The 19464-nt window shown below is 38.7% G+C and overlaps 1 protein-coding gene across 1 annotated transcript; it reads left to right on the top strand.

Annotated features, from left to right (window-relative positions):
- The first annotated feature begins 1099 nt into the window (after window positions 1–1099).
- Window positions 1100–15706, top strand: LOC122665206 (protein FIZZY-RELATED 1-like). Its single transcript, XM_043861295.1, has 10 exons — window positions 1100–1755; window positions 1844–1966; window positions 2186–2290; window positions 13588–13767; window positions 13982–14044; window positions 14136–14330; window positions 15005–15106; window positions 15189–15251; window positions 15365–15433; window positions 15620–15706. The coding sequence occupies exons 1-10, from the start codon at window positions 1162–1164 to the stop codon at window positions 15671–15673; spliced, it is 1548 nt and encodes a 515-aa protein (XP_043717230.1). The 5' UTR covers window positions 1100–1161; the 3' UTR covers window positions 15674–15706.
- Window positions 15707–19464: the final 3758 nt, after the last annotated feature.

Genomic DNA, 19464 nt, shown 5'->3' with positions numbered 1-19464 from the left:
TAAATTTCTAGCTATTTAGAATTGGAATTAAGCGGCCTTCATTATTGACCTTTGAAAAGCAAGTGGAAGGCTCTCTCTGCTGTAAGATTGACAAGCGGCCTTCTTTTGGATTAGGATTTCTTTTTATTTGATTCCATATGGTAACATGTAACTCAGCGATTGAGATTACAGATATTTTGAATGAACGGTATTTTGGGTTGAAACCAATTGCTGCCGTAGCTATTCCTTTTAATTCCTGCTATGCACCATTCGACTAACCCCTAAGATTTCGTCCCCTACTACCCTTCTTGGTGTAAGATTGAAACCAGAAACCAGAGTTGGTTTCCCTGTCACCGTCCAGAACTGTTTCAACAACATCTTAGTCAAGTAACACTTATAGTTTGGGGCTGTGCTTGGATGATCTTAATAGGCCTGAGTGTTACGAAGTCTTACCTGAAATTTCAGGTTGAAAGGGGTTCTATCTACTGAAATCTCCCATTTGAAGCAGGTCTAGTCCACCACAAGAGAAGAGATAGCTAGGGTTTGGAATGAGTTGCAGAACAGTGGTTCTTCCTGTTCTTCTTTCTTTCTTATTTTCTTTTTTCTTCTTTCCTTTTTTGGATTTTCTACCAATCCTATGTGTTAGTGAGGGCAAGTTGGTCATTCCACCCCAAAATGATAAAAAATGTCAATCCATTTGCACATATCGTTCAAAGCTAACGGATTGGACAAAAGTGCTACAGTATTTTGAAAGTAAGAAAAATTTACAATTACAAAAGTCATAAGGGGGGCATTTGGAAAAAACCCCAAAAAAAATAGAAACTTTGGTGGAACGGCATTCATAGGGTTTTTTTGGTAAGAACGGCATTCATAGTTCATACCGGTGCACTTATGCCACGGCGGACAGACGGTAGTTACCGATTATTATTTGTTTTCCCGGGAAACACTTTCTAACTTTTCCCGGGAAACGTAACAGTAATCCTAAATTTCCCGAAACGAGGTATTAAACGTTCTCTCTAACTCCTGAAAGGTCTTCGTTTCTGGGAGAAGAGTTCTCCGAATTATGGAAAGAATGGAGCAGCGTCCGTGACAGTGGGAAGGAAGCCAGAACGAGAGGGAGATTATCTACCTTCTTTAAGTTTCTATTTTGGGATCTAAGAAAAAAAATAAAAAATCTGAGCAATGGGGGATCCTGCAACTCCTATAAACGAGAACCGATCAGGGACGAGGGGACCCCCTTCTTCTTCCTCCGCCTCTTCGTCACTCTTGAATCTCCCTCCCAACATGACGCGAAGCGCTCTTTCTCTTGAAACTCCTTCGTCTTCTTCTTCTTCTTCTTCTTCTTCTTCTTCTAAGAGTCACATAGATCGCCTGCTGGGTGTAGGGCATCATCCTTCTCCTTCTAGAACTATCTACAGTGACCGCTTCATCCCTAGCAGATCTGCTTCTAATTTCGCTCTCTTTGATATATCTCCGTCATCGAACTCGTCGTCGGAGGGGCGTGACGATGGGGCTGGTACTTACGCCACTCTGCTGAGGACAGTTCTCTTTGGCCCTGATTCGGGGGTTGTTTCGCCTATTACTCCTGAGAAACCCGCTGGCTTTAAAGGCCGACATTCTCCATTGACTCATCCTAATAGGAATATTTTTAGATATAAGACCGAAACCCGTCGCTCTCTCTACTCTCTCTCCCCTTTTGGGTTCGATGATACCTTGCCCGGGGTTATCCCTAGCCCGGCAAAGACTCCGCGGAAGGTTCCGAGGTCCCCTTACAAGGTAAATTTCCTTTTCAATTTCATATTTTATTTGTATTATTCTCTCTTTGTTTTAGTTTCGATTGAGGGGTACTTGTATGTTCATTCAGGTACTGGATGCACCTGCATTGCAAGATGATTTTTATCTGAATCTTGTGGATTGGTCTTCACATAATATGTTGGCTGTGGGTTTGGGTAACTGTGTTTATCTGTGGAATGCTTGTAGTAGCAAGGTAAGGCCCGAGTTTGTTTTCCCATTATAATTATCTGTGCTAACATTGTAAAAGACTCTATTATTATTATAACTTATTGGAGGTTGAAACATGCTTCTTTGGATACTTACAACTTGTAATATTCTTCTGTTATATTTGTGGACTGTATTTTTTGGCATTCTTGGAGTCTATCCTTCTATTTTGAGATTAATGGTATCCACCTTGGCATGCTACGTGTAGGTGACAAAATTGTGTGACTTAGGAATGGATGACAATGTTTGTTCGGTAGCATGGGCACAGCGTGGTACACACCTAGCTGTTGGAACTAATGATGGAAAGCTTCAGGTAAGATATCATGGAAATCCTACATCATAATTGTTAGAAAAGGGGATTAGGTACTGAAGATTTTTATGATTATTTTTAGAGGTTTCATGTCAGCAATTCCCGAGCAAACTAAGTTATTAATTTCCATCGTGTCTTTGTAACTAAATGGAACTTATGATCGTGTTTTTGCTTATACACAAATTAAAGTGAATTAGTTCCATCTAGCTTGACTCTATATCTTTGACGGCGCATACGTGCTTTATAGAGGCCATATTTCTCAAAGTGTTTAGTCTTGTTTGTTTCTAATTTCTTACCAACATAGTGGAAAGACAATCAATCTGTAAGGTACACAAGATTCAGGTAAACTAGAAGCATAGTAGCCAAAAGTGGAAGTGATGTGTCTAGCATTAACACTTACTTCTGATTCCTTCCTTGTTATTGATTAAGCTATAAGATTCAGGTAAACTAGAAGCATGGTAGCCAAAAGTGGAAGAGATGTGTCTAGCATTAACACCTACTTCTGATTCCTTGTGATTGATTAAGCTGTAAGATTCAGGTAAACTAGAAGCTAAGTAGCCAAAAGTGGAAGAGATGTGTTTAGCATTAACACCTACTTCTGATTCCTTCCTTGTGATTGATTAAGCTATATCATTCAGTTATTTTGGAGGTCATGTAAAGTTGATGTGGAAGTGACTTCAATGATACAACATATTGTCATCAAGTTGGACTTGGGTCCTTTGTTGAAAACCATTTGATCCAACTCAGCTTGACCCAACTACTTGGGGTTGGGTACATGAATCTAGTTGACTTTTAATTCTTTTTGAAACCCATCCAATCAGTCAGAGATCTATATACAAGTATTAAACTTGCATGTTTCAGTGATTCTGAATATCCACATATAATTCTCTTCCTTAGACTTCAATAGTGTTTCGATTGCTGATTGGAGTCTAGGCTCACCTGTTGCTTCCTATTTTGAAAGACATCACTCATTCAAAGTAATGTTTCTCCGTAGTACTTTTTATCATATCTAATTTACCTTATCATACCTGGCAGCTTCTTTCATATCATTTTAGTCTTAGTGTTCCAGATACTACTATTTCTCATATTTTTGTTTCATTTGTGTTACAATGTTCTGCATAAAACCTGTCCTCACCAAATGTCGTCAGATGTTAAAATCCTAAGACAAGTTTCCTGGTGTTAGTTCAGTTTGCTTTCATTGAAATTGAACCTTTTGATATTGAAGTTGGCAACAGTAGGTAATCTGGTTTGTAATAAAAAGAAAGTTAATGGTTCCAATATTAGGCTTTGGATTGCTAGCCACAAGGCTGGCACCTTTCAGAAAAATTGGCTAGGAGGAACACATTGTATAGAAGCCCTTTGCTTTGCCTGGAAATGTAGTTACCCTGAAAACCAATGATCTTGGGCTTCTCTAATGAGCACCTCACTCACTTGCAGGCCAAGGCTAGTTCTCTCCACCCCCCCTTTGATAGTTACTAAGGTCTAGTTCTTATTAGTGGGTCAGTTTTTGATAGGTTTTGAGGTCTAGTTTTTATTAGTAGGTCCGCTGGCTAAAAGATGGTTGTGAGGGACTCCATGCTTGGGGATCTACTAGCTCTAGCCCGATCTGATAAATTGTATACTTTCTCATTTCTGTATAGCCCCTTTTGAGCCCTGTGTTTTCAGCTAATAAAGTTATTATTCTTTGAAAAAGAAAATGGAGAAAGCCAAAGAGGTTAGTCCATTGAGGATTTTATGTTCCCGAAAGATGGTCATGCAAGTTTTGACATAATCCTTGAGGCAGCAATTAGTGTGTGCCGGGGCCGGGGGGGTAATGTAGTCCTAGGTAGGAGAAGTCCCACTAGGAGCCAGGAGAATAGGATCACCTAACAAGGCTGGCCGATTGGGACAGCTTAGGCTAATTAGGGCAGAATTAAGGGTTAGGGTTAGGGTTGAATAAAGGTAATGGGGTTTATGAGGTTTTAATATGCAGGTCTAGGAGGTCTTAATGATATAAAGATGTTAGGGTTTGGAGGGGTTTTAAAATTCTGCAGTAGGGCAGAATCAGGTTGCAGGTTTTAGGGTTTAATGAGTGAGGGGATGGAGGGGTTAGAGTGGATACTAAAGGCTAGGGTTAAGGTCGAGTGTGGGGAGTGATGTGGGGAATGTGGGCTAGAAGTTTGGTTTGGAATTGATGGACAGATCTGAAATTATGAAGGAGTCCTAGTTGAGGTAGGAGTTGCAGGTTTAATGGAGAATTAGGGTTGATGGGTGGAGGGGACTGTGGATTAGGTCTAAGGGAAGGTGAAGGATGATAGAAGAAGGTTTAAAATAAGAAAACAGGTTCAAACTCACTGTATTGCAGGAACAATGGCAGTAGCTTGATGATTTGAAAGAGCCTCCCGATCTTCACAATGCAAGGAGTCGCAGGAGTCCACCCACCCTATCCACCTTGAGATCCACAAGGATATACACTCACAAAGAGTAGCAGCAATGGCAGCAAGCATAAAGCTAATTTTTATTAATCAAATTCGTCTTCAATACTTGACCCCCTTAGAGTCTTATATAAAAGACTCAAAATTAGACTTAGACACTAAAAAGGAATGGCCTAACCCAATCCTTAACCTATTAGCTAACTTAAACTGACTAGGAAGCTGAAATAGATTCAAAATAGAGTCCTAATGACTTAAAAACAACTTAAACTACTTAAAATAAAAGAAGATTCCCTACTAGCCAATAGGATATAAGAACCTCTTAGCCAATAGGATCACTTCACTTAAATTAGACCAATTGAACCAATTGGATGCAACCAATTTAAACCGGTTCAATTAAAAACACAAAATAAAAACTAAGTATAGAACTAAAATAAACTAAACTAAAGCTCCTACTAAAACCCTAGGCTTAGGGTGGCTTCTTCAATTCGAGGAGGCTAGGATCTGCATCAGGGGGCCTTTTTTGTTCTGTCTTAAAAGAGAGGAGCTTCCAGAGAGCTTGCCAAGTGTGTTAACTCTAGTTTGATAGTTCTGGCTGGGTTTTGTAATATTTAACAGTTGATGGTGTTACAATGATTAAGACTACCCACTGCCTTTGCGTCAATCATTTTGGCTGCCGAGTAATCTGTTGTCTATGATTTAGTGACAGTATCAACTGGTTTGAGAGACGTGCTGACAGCCGTGCTGAATTATGGAGACTGTTTCCATCACCTTTGCTGAGCAATGAGTGGGTATTGATGTAGGATTGGAGAATTTCACCTACACGTCTGATGGCTATCACTTGTCATTATTGGGTATTACATCGAACGCATGCTGGAAAGAACTTATGGACTACTGCAAACTGATTGATTTGAGTGCAACTGGGATATTAGTGAAAGAGCAGTCTACAATTTGATTTTAAGCTCCAAATAACACTGTATTGAAAGTTAGTAATTTAGATTTTAAAAACTAAAAGCGAAATAAACTATGGAAATAAAGGTTGGGATGCTAGTGTGAAGACGCAAGTTTGAGTCCAAGGGTGGTCACATTTGTGCAAAAAATGCTGATGGTTAGGATCGATCCCAATCCACCCCTCCTGGGGCCCTGCTAAAGCGATATAAGCACCAGACCTTTAAACAGTATGAAAATGCAAAGTTGGAAATGGAAGAGGTAATGATGTCAAATGAGAAAATTATAGAGATTTTAATTAAGAAACTTAAAAGAAACCATGTAAATACAATTCTGTAGCTTGTGCTAGATTACAGAAGTCGAAAAGACTTGGGACTTTTTAAATTCTTATCTATTGGGCCTCACAACAAACTAATCTCTTCAATTGAAACAGAAAACTTGTATACCCTTATTGGACTATACTTTTGGGCTTGATACTAGATTCCGTTAACAAGTAAACCTAATAAAATTAAAAGCACTGAACCAAGTAGTACCAAAAAGGACCTATTCTTGAAGTACGACTGCATGATTTTCATGGATATATATTTATTATGAAGTCTCCTACTTACTAACTCAAGTTAGGACTCTTAACGACTAATAAGATTTTACACATACTAGACTTTTTTTTACTTAATAAAAGAAATTACGGGAGAGCTCCTAGAGACTATTGGAATGGAAAACTTAAAGCAATATAAAAAGACTCACATTTAACTTATCCTTAGACCTAAATTGCCCCATTGAACCTTTGTAAGGTTTAAGTACTGATTACTGAAGGCTGTCATACAGACACAATAACTTTAGTTTAGTAGTTGATTGCTTTGTAGCCCTAGGTTGGTCCTAAGCTAGTTAGCAAGGACACAAACATGGGTGTGGGTTTTAGGCATAGATGTGGGTTGTAGGATATGGATTATCTTTGATTTCCTGATCCGGATCGGTATCATTCCAGAACGATCCAGTGTGGGATAGGAGTGGAGTGCCACTACATTAATTTTCCTCTCTTTGGATCGTCCAAACCAGATCACCGCAGCCCAGAATGATCAGCTGTAAAAAATACTGATCTTTAAAACCTTGGTGAAAATGATACAAAGCTTATATACAAAATTGAAATGTTGGTGCCAAGTATCCAATATGACAACCAGCACATATTAAAAAGAAAATGAAGGTTAAAGAGTAGAGAGGAGAGAAAATGTCCCCAGTTTTACCATGGGATCCTCCTAGCTCTGATTAACAAACTTTTTTTTCGCAGTAACTGCCCCATAATATGGACTTTACATGTATGATGTATCTATACTCTCCAACTTACTAGCTCGAACTAGAACTTTTACCCACAAATACTCTGTTCTGTTTTGACTTGAAAAAAAGAAATTACCCCCTCCCCCCCCCCCCCCCAAAAAAAAAAAAAAAGAAAAGAAAAGAAAAAAGAAGGAATCTCCCAGTGGCTAATTTAAAATAATTGAAAAAAAAACTATTTCTAGCCTCTAGGACCTAATTTACTGATTGAGCGTTTACAGGGCTTAAGTACAGGCTTAAAAACTTTAGGTTCAATTTCCAATCGTTTATGTGTGTCTATCCGTCTTTCTGCAGCTGTGGTATTGGTCCTAACCTATTTCACAAGGTAACGGGCATAATTGTTGTTTTTAGACATAGTTGGGTTTCTGAGATAGTGTTTAACTTATGTAGGCTTATATCGAAAGTAGTGTTGTTATCAAGTGTCCAGTACAACAAAATTTTGAAATTTGAAGTGTCCTTGGCACATAGGTTACAGAACAATAGTTGGTTGACTCTCAATGCCTTTAAGCTCTCGATTTTATGGATTTTTGGAAATATGAAAAAATCCCCACTTACTCTTGACTTCATGTTTATGTCTTTTACATAATCATCATAAGAAGTGGAGAGGTGAGTCCGGAGTGCTGTGTGACCGATGTATTCTTCTAAAACTTAAAGGAAAGTTTTATAGGACTGTTGTACGACCGGCTATGATGTATGGGGCAGAATGTTGGGCAGTTAAGAAATCGAGAAGTTATGTGTGGCAGAGATGAGGATGTTAAGATGGATGTGTGGAAAAACAAGGAAGGATAAAATAAGGAAGGATCGTATCAGAGCTGACTTGGGAGTTGCTCCGATCAATGATAAGTTCCGAGAGAGCCGTTTGAGGTGGTATGGTCATGTTCAACGGAGACCTAGGGATGCCCCAGTTAGGAGGAGTGATATGATTCCGATTGAAGGAACTAAAAGAGCGAGGGGCAGGCCTAAAATGACTGTAGGAGAAGTTGTGAGGAAGGACATGCATAGTCTAGGTCTTGTACCATGTATGACCTTGGATAGAGCCTATTGGAGGGCAAGGATCCATGTAGCAGGCCCTATTTAGCTGAGATTCTCCTGACTTGCTGGACTGTCCCTCTTTCCTCTTACTTTTATCTGTCACCTTTCTTTTATTTTCCATCGTTCATTTGTCATGTTCCATTTTTCAATTTTCATCTCATTTCCCATCTCTCTTTTTCCATTTCTTCATTCCACTTTTTTTTTTTTGTCTAGACTTCAGTTTTACCTACTTTCTTTGTTTGGATCCGTGTAGCCGACCCTATTAAGTTGGGATAAGGCTGAGTTTGTTTTTGTTGTTTGTTGTACATAATTATCATAAGATATTTGTCCCTTTGTCTATTAGGGAACCTTCTCCCTAAGGTTTCATCACTGCATATAATAATGCTTTCTTTGTGAAGTGTATTGTTGCATGGTTTGTTGGAGCATTGGTTATTGAGTAATGCAACTAAATTGTTGTTCATATTACTACTGTTTGGTTGGCAATGGTGAAGGTGACTTATTGGCCACCTATAATTTTTTTTTAAGAACACCTATAAAGTTACCATGTGTGTTACGTAACTGGTACTTTGCATGAATAAATGTTACGTAACTGGTACTTTGCATGAATAAATGCACTTAACCAATGGGGTTCTAATCTTTGAGTAGTTTGCGTTGTTTGTCCACTATTTTTATGTTGCCATTGTCAGATCTGAACTCCACTATATTTTACATTTGAACTTTGAGAAAACCTCAACTTTATTCATAATAAGATCAGTTAGTGGTGAAAAGCTTGTTTGATTTCATTTTTGTTAGTCTAAGATTTTATGAAGGATCGAACGGGCTTACTATATTTTACAAGACCCAGCACAGCTATATAAAATTCTTACCTGAAACCTTCTTTCTTATGTCCCATTGTTCCTTCAGCAAAGTGATGCTAATAACAAGCCTGGGAGAGAGCCATTGTGAAACCTTGTGGTCCTCGAGTAAACCTGTCACTGTTATTTGAATTTGAATGATTTGGAATCAAGAATTTCTTCTATAAGATTCCAACTTGTTTGTTTTATAAGTTTCACCTGAAACAGAAACCCTTATCAGTTGGGCTTGAGACTTTGGGGTATTAAAGGGTGCCTTACTACTGACCTTTGACCAGGGAATCTCCCTGATCTGAGGCTCTGATCTGCTGATTTTAAAAATCTACTATTTTCTGTTCTTGGTGCTATTTCAGATCTGAGATTTTTAACTTACTTTGAATCCAGCCATTAACTTGGCCTCAGAGTTTGGGGATTATTTGAGTCAGCCAAGAGGGAAACTCGATTTGAGTTTGATCTGACTTCTTGATTGGGTTTAATTTGAGATCTCCTCTATTCTGGAATTTCAGTTTCCGATTTGAATTCTCTTTAATTACTGTTAATCTGACCGTTGAATAACCCCTACATTCTGAAGGAACCTTATTCTACTTATTTGTGATTGATTGTTAAAGTTTGGCCTTCATCTGAGAAGGTTGATTATTGAGTGATTGGATTGTCATATTACAATCCTGTTGTGAGACTAGGTGTAACGGGTTACTGTAGATCTGGTTTTGCATTAAATTGGTACCAGAGCCATGGCTGAGGGGAGTTCTAATACCCCAAACCAGGCTGTGGAACCTCTAGCTGAGACAGTTCGACAGTTGGCTGAAAGGATGACTAGTATGGAGCACAACGTTTTGACTCATTCTGTCAAGACCCCCGACCCAACTGGGATGCGACGGGAAAAAACCACTCCCCAACCCATATCTAAATGGCAGCGTGTGCCAAGCCATGTCACAAAGTGGGAAACAAAAGGGATTGTAAGTCCCTAAATCATATTATCTCATAAATATATACAGCGGAATTCTTAATAAAAAGAAAAGGGTTAATAAATACAAAACCAACATCCCTATGTACACAAATAACCATAGGCGAGATCTGGTGGCAACTACCTGAATTAAGAACTGTTTAAATTTACATTCAGTTTGCCTAGTCTGTAAAATATACATCACTTACACAAAAAAGACAAAATAACAAAAGAATAGTAAAGCAAGTTGATCAGGCTTTTTCAGTCCTAGCAAAGTCCTCAGTGCAATGATAGTGATCTGTTACAAAAGAAACATATATAACATGGAGTGAGCTAACAATCCCAGTGAGATGAAACATTACATAACTACGCTGCATGTGAAACATAGTATACATGTTTTCCAAGAATAAACAATCCATTATTTAAAATGTTTTAAGTCTTTGGTCTCTACGGACAAGCTGTCAAATGTGCAAGTACAATAAGTGAGGCACGCTGCAGACCCGTCGATCTTGGCCACAATTCGGTCCAGCCTTTCTGTTACACCTGTCGATATCACCGGTTAAGGTGATGTCATCTTTCGCATCTCAAGCGCTACAACGCGAGGCATTCTGCTGGCTAGGCAAAACATCCTACTCGAAGGTAAGGCATCTCAAGCACTTACGCGAGGCATTGGTTGGTCCAACCAAGCATATCCCACTCCTGAAGTGAGGAACAATCATCATACACTGCCTCATCCAACACATGATCCCCTGTTGGAGAGGGTTACAGACAAGTCCAACTATTTCTTTTAATATTACAATATTTCTATTCCTTTTCATTCCGGAACATTTCCATCCACATACAACTCTATCCAATCACACCTTTCTCATTCCCATTTCACATAACACTCTGAGCAATAGTATGTCAAGTAATGGAGTTCAAATAAGTATAACCATATCACATTAATGATGATTCTCATTTTAAACACATGTAAACATGTTTAACACATTAAGGCATTTAATCACATTTTCATCTCAATACACATAAACAAATAAAATATTAAATATCTGTCAGTTGTGCAAGTTCCACTCACCTCTACTGTCCTCGGCAAATGAAAAGTCCAAACGTCCAATTTAACCTAATGATGCAGAGCTACAGCACTACATCCGCAAGAAGAAGAAGAACAAGAAGCTGCTGTCCAAGTAGTTTAGTTAGTAGTGTTAGATGTGGATCCATGCTCAGTTTTTTAGAGTGTTTTTATGTTTTTAAATTGAACCGGCCCAACCTGGTTGAACCAGTGGTTCAATTTAAGTGATTTGAGTCACCCTTTATTTATTATGTCATTTTTTTATTTTTGGTCCACATCACACTCCCATGATTTAGAAAGGAGTGTGGGTTTAGTTAGCCGGCTAGGGGTCTTTTAGATCCTAGGCTGAATAGGAGTAAAGGCTGTTAAGCCTATTTAATTAATGAAATTTGTGGAGCTCTCTCATTCTCCACTTTTTGAAAATTAAACTCTGTTTTGCAACCTGCTGCTTCTCTTCCTTGTGAGGACTGCTTTGTATGTGATCAAAGCAAGGTGGGATTGGTGTGTGATCCAACCGACAACTTGCGGTGCGAAGCCTGGGTGGTCCGAACAAGCTTTCTCTCAAGTGCTCTTCTTCAAGACTCGATTTTACTTCAAGTTTCTGCTGCTTCCTACATCCCACCACATCTCCAAGTATGTTTGAACCTTCCCCAACCCCAATCTTCTTCTTCTAAACCTTCCACAGCCCAACCCTAATTTTCCCTTTTTGTTTTCTTCAAATTCCCTAAACCTAATTCACCTACAGCCATAACCCACCATCAGAATTCAACCAAATTTGGATCACAGTATCCCCACAACATCTCTGCCACTCGATCTTGACCTCTGCCCCATCCCATCAATAAAAACCCTAATTTCCCTTAACCTCCATTAAAACCCAAAACCCTAATTTTCATTTCAGCAACATTCAGCCATCATTCACCCAAAAAAAAAAAACATTCAGCCATCATCTGCCCCTCAAACCTTGGCCGAGTGTCACTCTGCAACCCTAGAGAGCTCGACTTTAGCCCCCTGCCCTAATTCCATCTCTAAACCCTAGATTTCATCACTTCCCTTTTTTCACAAATCCGAAACCCTAACCTGCTGCCTTTTGAATTTTCTCACTTCCACTCATCAAAGCATCACTGGACCTATACTGATATACTTCCCTACACCTGCCTAGCATAACCATACCATCAAACCCTAACCTAACCCTAATCCTAACCCTAATTTGGACTAAAACCCTGCTTCTGCCCAATCGGACTGCCTGTTCATAGCAGATCCTCTTGCTTGGCTCCTAGCTGGTATCCTTGCCACCTAGGACTACATTACCTAAATGATGTAGGTTACCTGTATAGACATAATGTATTATTTAGGGTTTTATTCAAGTTTATACAACACTTGAAATAAATGGTCCTCTCATTTGGTCTATTAGGTCCAATCGACCCTTTTCCATTATCGATGTCAAGATTTACTAACCGGTCTTAAGATCACTAGGCTTGGTCCAATAAGGAAAATTCCAAATTCAAATAACCGTTCTAAATATTAGGTCAAATGTATATTACATTTTCCATCTCCTCTATTAAATCCCATACCAACCCTATTATAGCTTATAACAGGAAAATTCCATATTCAACCAGTTTCGAAGAAGAAGAAGAAGAAGAAGAAGAAGAAAAAGAAAACAGCTACAGCAACAGCAGCCACAGATGGCACTGCTGCCGGAGATGCAGCAGCAATCACTGCTGCTACAGCCACTACACCACCCAGAAAAAGGAAAAAAAAAAGAAGAAAAAGAAGAAGATGAAGAATACAGAGGAAGGAGGAGGAGGGGTACCTACCTGTTTTGGTCATCAGATTCATCTCTGTCGATTGTCTCCATCATCTTGCGCCGGGGAGAAGGTGAAGAAGACAGAGAATTCAGTCTTCCCTTCCAAGTGAAAACAAACACTTGGATCCTTAACATTTAATGACTGAAAAAAGATAATCCATAAGTGCTTGTACTTTTATATGTGAAGGAAATAAATTCCCTATTTTACACATAAGTCCTTCAAAATTAAAACTAAAGGGCAAGAAATATGGTATTTTACACCTACCCCCAAACTTCACATGGCATTCTTTGTTCAACTAGGTGATGCCTAGTGCCTGGCCATTGCCTTGCCTCTCCTTGGCGCTGTGACAACTGTGCTCCTCTCTCCATCCTTAATTGTAGTCAATGGAACTTGTTACTATCTTTATGAAGTTGATCATGAGAATGAATAATCACTATTTATTTCTTAAATTTTGTTTATGAAAATCCTGGAAACTGAAAATTGTGCATCATGTCCATTACGTCCTATTTGTCAAAAATTTCCCTAAATGATTGGCTAATATCCTCTACAGAGATTACTGAAAGAGAGCCTTAATATCCTCAGGGCCTTGAAAACTCACCAAATCTGTCCATTTGAACTTCATTGTTCTAGCATATCATACGTTGAAAGAACATTCTTTTTTTAAACATAATCTTCTTCCAATTTCTATCAGAGTTTATTCGATTGTTTTACATTTAGGAATGATTAAGAGATGTCACTCAGTTCCCACATAGTGCCTGTTCTTGATCATGGTTATTAAAGATTATCCCATTTCCAGTTCTTTTTTTATAATTGAAGTATCTAACTTTTTTTTAACCTTTATGTTAGATGTATGGCATATTATCCTATGGTAACTAACCTGAAAATCAATTGATTGTTGTTAATTTTCCCGTGTAGATTTGGGATGCATTTCGGTGTAAGAGGGTAAGGACTATGGAGGGCCACCAATTGCGGGTTGGGGCTCTTGCCTGGAGTTCATCCATGTTGTCTTCAGGCAGCCGGGACAAGACTATTCTTCAACGTGATATACGTGCTCAGGATGATTTTGTTAACAAGCTCACTGGGCACAAGTCAGAGGTTAGAATCCGCTGCACTTTGGTGCAGCTTATTGTACTTCTTTTTTCATTTGTGATGTTTAAACTCTTTAGGGAATCTTATGTTTGAGTTCTGAATGAATTTATGTGTTTTCATCTTTAATGATCCCTTCTTTTGAGCAATATTTATTCTATTTGTTGAATGTTATTGCCATTGCTTATTTTGTTAATTAATAAATCAAATGACTTTGATCTAGGTTTGTGGATTGAAATGGTCATACGATAACCGTCAGCTGGCATCTGGTGGGAATGATAATAGAGTGAGTGACTTTGGTTTCAGTCCCCCTTAAACTCCCCCCCCAACACCCAAAAGCAAAAGTTTTTAATCCTTAATTTCTTTCCTCTTTGCAGCTTTTTGTTTGGAACCAACATTCAACACAACCTGTATTGAAGTACTGTGAGCACACAGCAGCTGTAAAAGCAATTGCATGGTCCCCACATCTTCATGGGCTTTTAGCATCTGGTGGTGGCACAGCAGACCGATGTATACGTTTTTGGAACACAACCACTAACTCGCACTTGAGTTGCATGGACACTGGCAGTCAGGTTATATTTTTGTCCTTATCCTACCTTAGGATTTCCATCTGTTATGGGATTCTGTATTTCCAATAATATGTATGGTATGCCACTTAAACTTCTTCAAAAGGAGGTCTTAATAACATATCAATATTCATTTAGTTGGTGGCATGGACATGGTTTGATATAAATGGTGATAGACTATGCCAGAACCACATTCTTTTCCCTCCAACCAACCTTCAAGAATAGAGCAAAAAATTCTGAATAAATGGTTTCTAGAATCTACAACCTAAGTTGCTTAATACTGCAAATCTTGATCACAAGTACTCTGGTTTCAAATCTCTGGTCAACAAAAGAACCTCACATGTAGAGGTTGACTGACACTGTTGATGACAATGCAACAATAAAATAAAGTGATTCCATGTAATCTCAATTTTTGTATTGGAGGAATATGCTACATGATATTTAAGAGGCATGTTGATCCTCACTGACATCAAAGCTTGAAAATGAATTTAGATGCTTTCATTTATGTTTAAAGTGGATATATTTTAGATAAAATTTATGATGATTGTTATGATCAATGGCTTGCATAATGGAATGGGTACCCATTTACTGATCAAGAGACTGAACATATGTTTGTTCATCTCTCTCCTTGTCTTTACTAGGATAATGCTATACTAATCCCCACTGACACATTGATACAGGTATGCAACTTAGTATGGTCTAAGAATGTCAATGAACTAGTTAGCACCCATGGCTACTCTCAAAACCAGATAATTGTGTGGAGATATCCTACAATGTCGAAGGTACTTGACATCAGAATACTCAAATTTTTTTATTATGAACTGCCTATATACTGATAGAATTCTAAAATTTTTGTCACTGTAGTTGGCAACACTTACTGGGCATACATATAGAGTTCTTTATCTTGCAATCTCACCTGATGGTCAGGTAATATAAATTCCATTCTCTGAATTCATTTTTCGTTTTTTGATCAACAAGCTGCATTACCATTCCTTTCCCCTTTTTCTTTTCACAAATTTAATAATTGTCATTTTCATCAGACAATTGTCACGGGGGCAGGAGATGAGACACTTAGATTCTGGAATGTATTCCCCTCTCCAAAGTCCCAAGTAAGTACTTCCTACTGTTTAGGGTGCATCATTTGGATCTTAAACATCTGTACTTCTAACAACAGGACAATTCTTTCTGGTTCTCTTTTCACCGTCTAGTTACAGAAAAACTACATCCATTTGACCTTTATGTTTAAGAAAAGAGGGGTATCTATTTGTCTATGCTTATGAAACTGTTAATTGCAGAACAGTGACAGTGATATTGGTGCATCGTCTTTTGGAAGAACTCAAATCCGATGATTTCTGCTGCCATTAACATCAACACTATTATAGAGCGATTGCTTTTCGTTCTAGGTTTGGCATTCATGATACAGAGAAACATCAGACAGCATCTCTTTAAACGAACCCATTTACCCAATCAGAAATGGAAGAGATGAAGAAGTGTAACAATGCAAGGGAGACTGGTGAAATTATCTTCTATGGTTCTCTTGCCAAACTGGAATTTTTGGTTTGTTCACCCCTTTCAGAGTTATTGATGTATAGTAGGGGTTGTTGGCAAATCCTTGCTGGCTTCTCCCTTTGAACGTTGTACAATGGACAGAAAAAGACTACTTGATTGATAGAATATCTAGATGTAATCAGTGATTTTGTATATAAGTTAAATTATTTTTTTCTCACGGCCTTCAAGTCACAATCCTCTATTTATGAATTCTTATCTACAACCAACTTTGGCAGAACGGTTCTGAACTTATGGTACTGTTGGGCCAGTGGGCCAGTTCTCATAATATTGTGAGCATCTGTCGAACCAAAAGAGTTATGTTTATGTAGGGACTTCTTGCAAATTTGGTTGGCATTGATCTTTATCAAACCGGTTGACTACCCAGACTCCCTTGTCGACATCGGGTTTTGCTAGCCTCACAAGTCTATTCTGACTGCGCATTAGGAATCCAAAATTCAATGGCTAACATGATTTTGTAATTAAAGCCAAAACATTCCAAGTATGGCTAAGTTTGAGGAGGAAATTAAAGATTCTATTTGGAAAAGTGCGACTACCATGTTTAGCAAGAGTTTAAGGTGGCTTACACAAGCATGCATTCAGCCCAATACGGTTCGGTGGACTCCATGGAGTGTGGGGATTGTCTCAAATTGGACATTTGTTGAGGTCCAGTAGAAAAGGGGTGGCAATTGGGTGGGTTGGATGACCTCTGATCCATCTCAGCTCATCAGACTCTTTTAGTCAACAGATTTGCAAACCTAATAGAAATTAACTGTGAGGGTGGCTCACTGCCTTACAGGAACATGGCGGACCTTTATCTGCTCCATTTCCTGGGCAAGTCCATTTCCCCAAGTTCGTCTAATAAAGGGGGGTGGGGGTTGGGGGTGGAAATGACTACCCTACTCCTGCCTGGGTGGGGTCCACCCCCCTCTATTAGAGGAACTTGAGAAAATGGAGCAGATAAAAATAGGGAACATGGCACCCACACACATACACAGGCTCCTTGAATCGCTAAATAGGGGATGGAAAGCAAAAATTATTTTTCTAACTTAGTGATTGGGCTATATAGGTTTTACCAAAAAAAAAAAAAAAAAAAAAAACCCTATATATGAATAGAGAAAAAGATCTCTACTTAGTGGTGTTTCCTACGCCCTCTCACAGGGCATTGTGAGATGACGCCTCTGCTCCTTAGGTAGCCCAGGTGTGCTCACCCATTGGCCTAGACGATTGTGTAGAGACTATGTGACCAAGTAGAGATCTCTTGCTCGAATGAATAATATTACAATAGTGTCATTCAATGCTAAGGTACTTTACTCCCTCCACTTCATTGCCAATTATGAATACTTGTGTTTTGGTTTTCTGAGAGGATTTTGTTTGTTATCTTTCCAATCCAAGTGTGTTTGTTGTCATCCCACACACTATCCTCCACCAATTTTGGTGGTCCTTTATTAAGGTTAAGGAATCAGTCTTATGATTGGTATTCACATAGGGGCATGGTTCTAAGTTCTAAGATCAGATCATTGTGGCGGGGTCTAGAGAGGGTCATAATGTATGCAACTTTATCTTTGCTTTTCGCAAAGAGACTGTTTTCAGACTTGAACCTGTGACCACTTGATCACAATGGAGCAACCTTACTATTGCACCAAGGCCCACCCTCGACTCTCACCTTCTATTAGACATGGTAAAAAATACCCTTACTAGGCTAATCAAAGGGTCAGATCTCTCTGTTGAGGAGATTCTCTCTTTATCATGAGTGATAAAGAGAAACCGGGTCCTTTTATTTAACTGATTCTTTGATGTTTAGTTCAATTTCATATCTTTAAATAGCCCTATTTTTCTCTTGTTGATTCACCATCGGCTATCCTCAACTTCATCACAGGAATAGCAAACAGCAGCTCATGATGCAGTGAATGCAGCAATTGTCAAACCAAACCTACTAAAACTGGGACACTTCAATTATTATATCTGTATATTTTTTAGGTAAAGAGTCACATTCTTTTGGGGGGACCAGAAGTAATTTAAACGTGAACTCAAAAAGGAATTCCAAGTACATTAACATACAATTTAAAGAAGGGTGGGACCTTGGGACCTATGGTTCAAGTAAAGCATAATGGACAATGGAATTGGTTTCCATGGATTTTGATTTCATCGGCCGGAATTAGTCGAAATTGACCTGAAACCTAGAAATCAAGTACGAATCGGTGGATTTGAAATGGCTGAAATCCGCGACCTGATTCTGATTCTTTAAACCATTGTGGGAATTTCGTGTAGCGAACGAAGTAGGTGATCTTTTACTATGAAGTTTGACACTTTGACCATATCAAAAGATTGTAAAGTGTTGGATAAGCAGATTGTGTCATTCATAAAATGGATTGATTCTTTATTTTATTTCTTCTGATTTTGGAAGAATTGATAGATACTACGGCGGAATAGATGCTCTGAATCAATGGAATTAACTCTTCATATTCAAAAAAATCATCAGAAAAACGGAATGGAGTAGTTTGAAACATTGGAGCAAGAGTCCGTATTTATAGAAATAGAATATTCTGATTATGGTAAAAAGGATAAATTTCCTGACATTTATCCTTATTATCATATGGAATGGATCAAAGTCTCTTACAGGGAATGGCTAATTTCAGCTCTCAGTGAATCAACGGTTCATAGGCTTGGACTTGGACCACTGGGCCCAACTAATAACGTCCCTGTCTTTATCTTCTTCTTTGTGGGTTAAGGTTCCAGGTTCAGGTTATGGGGTGTCAAACGATTAGTTCGGTTCAGTTTTGGTCGGTTTAATTTGATTTTATGCATATAGTAGGCCAAATCAAACTTTAAGATGTTATTCGGTTCGGTTAGTTTTGGTTTTGGTCTAGTCAGTATTGGTTGGGTTCTTATCGGTTTCTCTTAATGGACTCCTATCGGTTGCTAAGTGCTATCAATTTGTTATCGATTCAGTTTCGAATTTTCATTTATAAAAACTAATAATGTAAAAAATCAAAATTTTATTGGTTTTCATCGATTCTTCGATTTTGGTCGGTCCGGTGCGGTTCAGTTTTTTATTTTATTGGCTCTGATTGATCAAGACAGTTTGGGCTACTTTTTGACACTCCTGGCCCTAGTCCAAGGTGAAGGGTATGGTGCCATATAGAGGTAAGCTATGGGGATGATGAAATTACCCAAAATTAACCCCAACCCTAGATTGATCCAACCCAGTATGAAATAGGTTAAAAGAATCGTTTTGATGTGTTTCATATTTACAGTTTTTTGGCATAAAGCACCAAACAAATATGTAGTCTTGTACTTGCAGGGTCTCCCAGCAATAATGTGGGAAGAGTCCCCCACTGGTCCACTGGTCCACTGGTCCACTGGCCCACCACTGGCAGTGGGCTGGGCCACAGCCTATAGAATTCCTAATGGCATGTTTTTGTCTTCTGGGAAAATGACAGAAAGCTGCCTCTGACTTCTCCAAATTGGCAAAATATAAAAGCTAAGAGTAAAAAAACTGACCTCATGTCTTCATGCATCAACTTTGCCCTAGAATGCCATTTATCAATGAGACAATGAATGGCTCCAAAATGAACTACCATGCAACTATCTC

The sequence above is a fragment of the Telopea speciosissima genome, chromosome 6 (genome assembly GCF_018873765.1).
Source record: "Telopea speciosissima isolate NSW1024214 ecotype Mountain lineage chromosome 6, Tspe_v1, whole genome shotgun sequence".
Classification (NCBI taxonomy): domain Eukaryota; kingdom Viridiplantae; phylum Streptophyta; class Magnoliopsida; order Proteales; family Proteaceae; genus Telopea; species Telopea speciosissima.
Note: the sequence above shows the minus strand (reverse complement) of the source record. Positions and strands in the feature narration are given on the sequence as shown.